The sequence below is a fragment of the Terrapene carolina genome, unplaced genomic scaffold (assembly GCF_002925995.2).
Source record: "Terrapene carolina triunguis isolate 2854851 unplaced genomic scaffold, T_m_triunguis-2.0 Scaffold233, whole genome shotgun sequence".
NCBI lineage: Eukaryota > Metazoa > Chordata > Testudines > Emydidae > Terrapene > Terrapene triunguis.
This window is the reverse complement of record NW_020664584.1, coordinates 10,765,561-10,773,456: the sequence shown is the minus strand read 5'-3', so window position 1 is coordinate 10,773,456 and position 7,896 is coordinate 10,765,561. Positions and strand designations below refer to the sequence as shown.

Genomic DNA, 7,896 nt, shown 5'->3' with positions numbered 1-7,896 from the left:
CAGTCCTGACCTGCAGCCCCCTGTTGTTCTGATCCTGAGCCCCCTCCACAACGCTGCCAATGCCCCCTCAGTCCTGGGCTGCAGCTCCCTGCAGTTCTGATCCTGAGACCCAGATCCCCCGCATCCCCCACATTAGGGGTGGGGAAAATCAGTTGCTGGGATCTAGGGGCTAAGGCCTTGCTGTTGATCAGCTGATGCTTGCTAATAATTTTGAAACCTCTTTCCCAAGTTTTCCCTTTTCGGCCTGAGCCCAGCGTTGTCCCTTGTCCCTAGTCTGTGGCTACACCTCGCTGAGCACTAGCCTGTTCCTCTCCATGGGTCATGCTCTCTGCTCTCCCTCCTAGGAGCGCCCCGCTTCCGAGTTCTGGCAGAAACTGGAGAAGTCACGGGACTATAAGAATAGCAACCAGCTGCGGGAGTACCAGTTGGAGGGGATGAACTGGCTGCTCTTTAACTGGTACAACAGGTGAGCAGGTGCCGGAGCAGGCCCCACCACAAGGAGCACTGCTGGTGTTTCACACGTCAGTGGTCGCGGGGAGTGTTGTGTCGTTGGAGGGGAAGGGTGCTTCCTGAAGCAGATGCATGAGCTATGCCTAGGGGAATTCTGCGCCAAAACATTAGCAATTCTGTGCACAATATTCTAAAATTCTGCATATTTTATTTGTCAAAATAACACTATATAAGCATGCCAGTTTCAATTATTTTGGTAATTTATTTCAAAATACCTGTCAGCAAGTATGTCTGTAACCATATGGACAACAAAAAAAATATTCAGGAAATATGTTTTGACAAATAGATTCCTTACTAGGCGCATTAATATAGAACTCTGAGTAATAATTCCTTTAAACTACAATACAGAAACATATTTCCCGCACCCTTCAGAAACAGTGCAAAGGTTTGGGGGAGTTGGGGTAACAGAGGAGCTAAGGGAGAGGGAAGTAATTGCTGGGCGGGCACCTGGGAGTGAGCCTGGAGGATTGTTGGGTGTGGGTGGGAGGGTATGGAACAGTGTGTTTTTGGGGGGGGGAGGAGGGATTGTTAGGGAGCCTCCCCCATGCAGACCCAGGCTGACTCTTAGCCTTTCTCATTCAGTCAGGGACATCTGCCCCTCCTCCCGTCCACCCCTGCACCCCCACTCAGCTACCCCTTCCCCCATCCCCGCATCTCCCTCCCCATGTGTTCCTGTACTCCCATCCAGCCACCCCACTCAGCCACCCTTCTCCTCCTGTTCCCAAGTGTCCCTGCACCCTCACTCAGCCATGCCTCCCCCATCCCCATGTGTCTCTACACTCCAACTCAGTCACCGCTCCTCCCCCCCATCCCCATGTGACCCTGCACCCCCACTCCCATCAGCCCCTGGCTCAAAGCTATCACCCCACTAGCTCCTGTGCCCCACCCCAGTCTATGCCCCCCACTAGCCCTTCTGAACCCCAGTCTGTATGACCCCCCAGCAGCCCCATGTGTCCTGCTGTGGCTGCCCCCCCATATCCCATTCCTCCTCACCTGGCCCCGCAGGCAGGATGCTGTGAGGAAGGCAGTCTTCCCCCTCCCTCTCCACGGCAGCTGGCTGCTCCGGCCCTGAGTTAGCTGCCCTCTTTTCTGGTGCCACAACAGCCCCTGGTGGGCAAAAGGTGTAATTGCAGTGCCTCCCTGATAGAATCTGTTTTCTGTGAGGAAAAAAAAATCTGCAGGGAACATAAATTCTGCATGGGCATAGTGGTGCAGAATTCCCCCAGGAGTAATGGGCTCACCACTCCCATGGGCTGATGGGTCACTGCTCCCCCTGCTGTCAGGGTACATGTCTTTGTAATTTTACCTTTATGATTGTTTAATACCAATGAAGTCGGCTCCTCCCAGCTGGCATGAAATGTGTTCTGGGTGGGGGTGCATTCCTGGGGCTGGTGAGGCCTCAGGAGAATGAGGACTCCACTGGGTATCCCGTGGGTAGTTGGTTGGTTGGTGCTGGCTGTGCTGGTGTGCCCCTCCCAATGGCAGGGACACAGATGCCCTTAAGAGATAGAAATGTGCACAGTGCTGCGCACTGACCCATGCACAAAGAGCTGGAGCAGATGGACATGCAGATGGTGAGGCCTTTGCAGGCACAGTAGCCTGATTTGTGTGTGCACCCACAGCAATTGTGTGAGCATTTTCCCACTGACCTGGGAACTTGGGGCCTGTAATTTGCAGATATTTGGGTGACCAGCCCTGGACCACCTTTAATGTGAGCATCACATAGTGCTTTAGAGGCCCTGAGTTCCCCCTCTGAACCCCCCCGGTAAGCAAGTCTGTCTGCAGTGCTCCCAGGCTCAGAGAGGTGGCGTGACCTGCCCAAGGTGGCAAGGCAGCCAGTGTCAGTGCTGTGGGTTCCCCAACATGCTGTGTATATAAGAACATAAGAACGGCTGTACTGGGTCAGACCAAAGGTCCATCTAGCCCAGTATCCTGTCTTCTGACAGTGGCCAATGCCAGGTGCTCAGAGGGAATGAACACAACAGGTAATCATCGAGTGATCCATTCTCTGTTGCCCATTCCCAGCTTCTGGCAAACAGAGGCTAGGGACACCATCCCTGCCCATCCTGCTAATAGCCATTGATGGACCTATCCTCCATGAATTTATCTAGTTCTTTTTTTTAACCCTGTTATAGTCTTGGCCTTCACAACATCCTCTGGCAAAGAGTTCCACAGGTTGTCTGTGCCTTGTGTGAAGAAAGACTTCCTTGTGTTTGTTTTAAACCTGCTGCCCATTAAATGTGTCCCCAGGCGTAATGTGCCCCCATGTGTGTTGTGCTGCATCCGCAGGAAGAACTGCATCCTGGCGGATGAGATGGGCTTGGGGAAGACGATCCAATCGATCACCTTCCTTTCTGAGATCTTCCTGATGGACATTCATGGTCCCTTCCTCATCATCGCGCCGCTCTCCACCATCACCAACTGGGAGCGGGAGTTCCGCACCTGGACGGAGATGAATGCCATCGTGTACCACGGCAGCCAGATCAGCAGGCAGATGATCCAGCAGTACGAGATGGTGTACAGGGATGCGCAGGTGCCTGCTGCTCTCAGCTCCCCATGGCCCAGTGACCCTCGGGTCTCTCCACCTTGGCCACTGCTATTGTGGCTCCCGGGATGGATACTGTGACGGGTTCCCCCTGGAGTACTACCTGGAACTGGGGTACCACTGAGCCCTTTGACTCACCAGCCTGGGCTCCCTCTCACACTGTGCTGCTGTGACAAGCTGTAGACTGCTCCCAGTCCTACACTCCCACCAGCATTTGCACAGGCAGGGACACACCCAGCTGCAGTTACATGCAGGCTGACCAGCCACTGCATGAACCAACAATAGAGAGGCTACAGCCAACCTCCAGCCCCCCCCCAGCCTAGGACCCCAGAGCTGTATCGTCCTGCCCTGATTGAAACCCTGACCAATTTGAATTTATTACTCAGTTCGCCTCTCCCTCAATGTGGAGAGGAATACGCACAATATGCTTGTGTTAAACCAAGCTGAGATTTTCCCCAGACACTTCAAAGACACACTGGTTTAGATTAAAACATAAAACAAGTTTATTAGCTACAAAAACATAGATTTTAAGTGATTATAATAGCAAACAGATCAAAGCAGATTACCTAGCAAATAAACAAAACTGCAAACCAAGCCTGACATACTAGATAGATTGGATACGAATTAGCAATCTCTCACCCTGGCTGCTGATACAAGCAGTTCACCAGGTTTCCATACACAGGCTAGAAATCTTTTTAGCCTCGGACCAACACTTCCCCGCGTCCAGTCTTTGTTCCTGGGGTGCTTCCAGGAGTGTCCTTGTGTGGGGAGTGAGGCCCCTAGGTGATGTCACACCCCACCTTATATAGCTTTAACTTGTGGCGGGAACCCTTTGTTCCAAAATCCTGTTTATGGAAAAATATAGGTACCCAAAATGGAGATCAGTGTCATGTGGTCTGGTCACATGCCCTTGCTGAGCCATAGCTGCCATTACTTACAGGCTGTCTGGAGCGTTCTCAGGAAGACTCACCAGGTGAGGGATAAGCTTCTCCTAAGGCCTGTTGTTTCCCCTGATGGCCCATTACCTTGAATAGGCCCTTCCCAACCAGCTGTCTAGACTGGAAGCATCTTGCCTATAGATGAGGTCCCTCAGGTGTAACTACATTTGAAATACAGATACATAGTGAACATTCATAACTTTAGAAACAAAAATTAAATAATCATATTCAGCAAATCCTAACTTTTCCTTAGATACCTCACATGACTCATCTTGTACAAATTGCATCATAATTATGTCATAATCATACCCCCAGGATGAATATAGGGTGTAGTGTCACAGATCCCTTGGGGTCACCCTTGCAGCCTGGCTCCCTGCCTAGCTCTGCATCACGAGGAATGTTGTTCATGAAGCGACTGGCCTGGGTGTGGCCAGCGCACGGGGCTGCCCTAGCTGTCGGGAAGGTGCTCTTGAACCAAGACATGCACTGCTCATGCAGGAAGGTGGGAATGCCGCGGGTCCCTTCCTCTGATGAGAATGGTCTCGCCCCCCTCCATGGCAGGAGCCTGCTTTTCTGATTCCCGAAAGCGGCAGGTCAGAGGGCACCCTCTCTGTGTGGGATGTGGTGTGTTGGGAAGGCACCTGGTCTGTGGGGCGTGGAGGGCTGGGGGACACCCAGTCTGAGGGATGTGGGGGGCACCCAGCCTGGGGTGCAGAGTGTTGAGAGCACCCAATCTCTATGGGGCACCCAGCCTGAGGGATGCGGTGGGCTAGGGGGGGCCCCAGCCTGTGGGACGCGGTGGGCCGGGGGGCACCCAATCTTGAGGCGCAGAGGGCTGGGGGGGCACCCAGCCTGCAGGTTTGGAGTGTCAGGAGCACCCAGTCTGAGGGGTAGGGAGGCACCCCGTCTGTGGGATACAGGCCCTTTGGGAGCCCCCTGCACTTGCAGGGAGGGGCCCTGAGAGGTCTGGCTGGATGCACATTGCAGCCTGCTGCGTGAGGGGAGATGGTCTTGGGGGGGTCTGCAGTCAGAGCAAGTTTCTAAAGTGCATGTGAGGTACGGCCTGTCAGGACCCCTGTGCAGCCCTGTACCAGTGTCCCCAAGGGCGTCTTCCCAAGACCAGCACTTCCAGCTGTGTCACCCTCTGGCTGCTGGAGCCCCTCAGCTTACCAGTCCCCCCGCTGGCCCTGCTCAAGGCCTATGGCTGGCATTGCGGGGTCACTGTGGCCTGGGATGGCAGTGCCTTCCCCTTGCACAGATACATTAGAGCACACTCTCTGAAATGCCTCTCTGATGAAGCCCCTGGCTCTCCGGAGAGCTGCCGCCGATCAGGGCTGGGCTGCCCAGTAGCTGTGTCCAACCAGCCTGCCTGTCTGGGGTGTCCCACTGCCCGGCATGAGTAAAGCACTGCCTGGCTTATGTCTCCTCAGGGTAACCCTCTTCCAGGGATCTTCAAATTCCATGTGGTGATCACCACCTTTGAGATGATCCTGGCCGACTGCCCCGAGCTGAAGAAGATACAGTGGCGCTGCGTGGTCATCGACGAGGCCCATCGGCTGAAGAACAGGAACTGCAAGCTGCTGGAGGGGCTGAAGCTCATGGCTCTGGTGAGAACTGGCTGCTCACGAGAGCGCAGAGCGGGCTGGACTCAGCCACATCTTAGTGCTGTTCCGGCACAGCCAGGGCTGGGCTGTGAAGGGGAACGAGCCCTCCCCGTCAACTGGCATGGCTGTCCTTGGGAAGATGCCCTCAGCCTTTGCATCCTGAGCTGTAATTTCCCCAGTTCAGGCTGTGGGACCTGGTTGGTGCTCGGCTGGGGCCCTCCAAGGCAGTGTCAGATGCTGCTGACCCAGCGTGAGGTGCTGCCGGAAGGGCATTAGCAGAGGGGCTCTGACCACTTGTGCTCATTACAAATCTTGTGGCCCAGTTCACTAGAGCGGGGACATCAACCTCTGTTCCTGGCCAGACCACCGTGGCTAATTACATCCCCTGCACTCTCAGAGGGAGCTGCTATTCTCCAGCACTCCCTGCCCCATCTGTCCTGCAGTGGTACTGTGTTCTACCCTAGAGGCAGCTGCTTTCCAGTGATGGATGGCACAAAGACTGTGTATTAGCAATGGTAAGTAAAGGGCTCTGGGATGAAAGGTGCTCTAGAAACAAGCTCTTTTCTTGGTATTCAGTGACTCTGATTCTCTCATGCCCCATGATGGGGGGGGGGGGGGGGGCGGAGTTAGGCAGTACAAGGCTAATGGGATTCTGCCTTTCAAACTGGCCCCACTCCCGGGCTGCTCACTGGCTCCTCGCCCTCTGCACGATGCCCTTGGAAAGCTGCAGCCTCCCAGCACCCCCGGCTTTCGTCTGTTCTCTCAACCGGCAGCTCTTGGAGCTGCTCCCCGCGTGCGGAGTGACCCGGGGATAAATGTGAGCATTTAACGCAGCGCCCGGGGAGCAGCACGAGCTCGCCTCAAGCTCACGCTGGCTTCTGAGGCTGGGTGTAATCGACTGTCCATTGCCCACCCAAAGTCAGGGGTGCCATTTCCCTCCAGAGGGGCTGGCCCCATTGGGCTCACTCAGCTCCAGGTCCCTGCTGGGCCAGTGCCTCCTGTTACAGGAACAAGTACAGGCAGTGACTGCTAACTGCCCTGCTCTGCTCTGCCCCAGCCTGCCACTGTAGAGACATGGGGCCCGCCAGCAGGTCGCTACTGTCAGCCCCCTTTTATGGGGGGGGGGGGGGGCAACGCAGGCCCAGAGCGGTGCTGAGACTTGCCAGCAGTGGAGCCGGGAATAGAACCCCGGAGTTCTGCCTCCCAGTCTACTGATCTTACTGCTGGGCCATGGTCCTTCTTGTGGGGGCACAGGACCTGGCCCAGCAGCACTCAGGAAAGTTCCTCCCCAGAGAGAACAGGCAGCGCAGCCAGGGGCAGCATGAGCTTCCCACGTGGTGCTGCTGCTGAGCTACCGCAGCCCTGCCCTGGCACCACTCTGGCCTTGGTGTCCCTGCTGATCCTGTGACTCGGGGGCTAGTAAGGGCTGGACTGAGACCTTCCAGTGCATGGCCATTGTGTCTTGACCAGGGACGGCATGGGGGCCTGCTGACCTGGAGCAGATCGGTACCAGTGCCCTGGGCCAGCGTTGGCCCTTCAGACCCTTGGGGTTTGCAGTCAGCTGCATCACTGCCCTGGCCTCCTGCCCTAGGAGTGAAGTCATAGCAAGGGCAAGTTAGTGTCCCTGGGGTGAGCCTGCCAGCCCCTTTGAACCCGTTGCTCTGGCTCCGGCTGCACGAGCACTGCCCCCTGGCACTGAAGCCCTGACCCTGCTCTACTCAGGAACACAAGGTGCTGCTGACCGGGACGCCCCTGCAGAACTCAGTGGAGGAGCTCTTCAGCCTGCTGAACTTCCTGGAGCCCCAGCAGTTCCCCTCGGAGACGGCGTTCCTGGAGGAGTTCGGGGACCTGAAGACAGAGGAGCAGGTACCAGCCGGGCCCAGGGGTGAGGCACAGGGGCTGGCGGGGCCCAGGGCTGTGGGGGTGGGGCCCAGGAGCTGTGGAGGCGGGGCCCAGCTCACCTGGTCCCCAATCCAGAAACACAGTTGAGCATGCACTTAACTTTAATCCCAGCGAAGGCAATAGGGCTCCTCCTCGCTGCAAGTTAAGACCCTGCCTGAGAGTGCCCTGGGCCCAGCCCTGGAGACAGGGCCAGCTCTGCCGGGGGCGAGCAAAGCTCTAGAGAAGGGAGCTGCTTGGGAGACAGAAAATGGAGATGGGCTCGAGCCATGGCCCTAGCCAGAGTGGGCTAACTCCCCACGCTGCTACTTGGGTCCCCACCTTGGGTCTGTCTGCACATATTCCCAGCACACCCACAGCCCCACCACGCGCCCGGCACCTCCACAGCCCCACCACGCGC

General features: G+C 56.2%; 1 protein-coding gene across 1 annotated transcript in view; it reads left to right on the top strand.

Annotated features, from left to right (window-relative positions):
- CHD6 (chromodomain helicase DNA binding protein 6) overlaps positions 1 to 7,896 on the top strand; it is a 193,061-nt gene that overhangs the window by 121,140 nt on the left and 64,025 nt on the right. The window contains exons 11-14 of the mRNA XM_026656826.2: positions 345 to 466; positions 2,800 to 3,043; positions 5,424 to 5,600; positions 7,320 to 7,463. Of these exons, the coding sequence (XP_026512611.1) occupies positions 345 to 466; positions 2,800 to 3,043; positions 5,424 to 5,600; positions 7,320 to 7,463 (687 nt within the window). The remainder of the gene's footprint in view (positions 1 to 344; positions 467 to 2,799; positions 3,044 to 5,423; positions 5,601 to 7,319; positions 7,464 to 7,896) is intronic.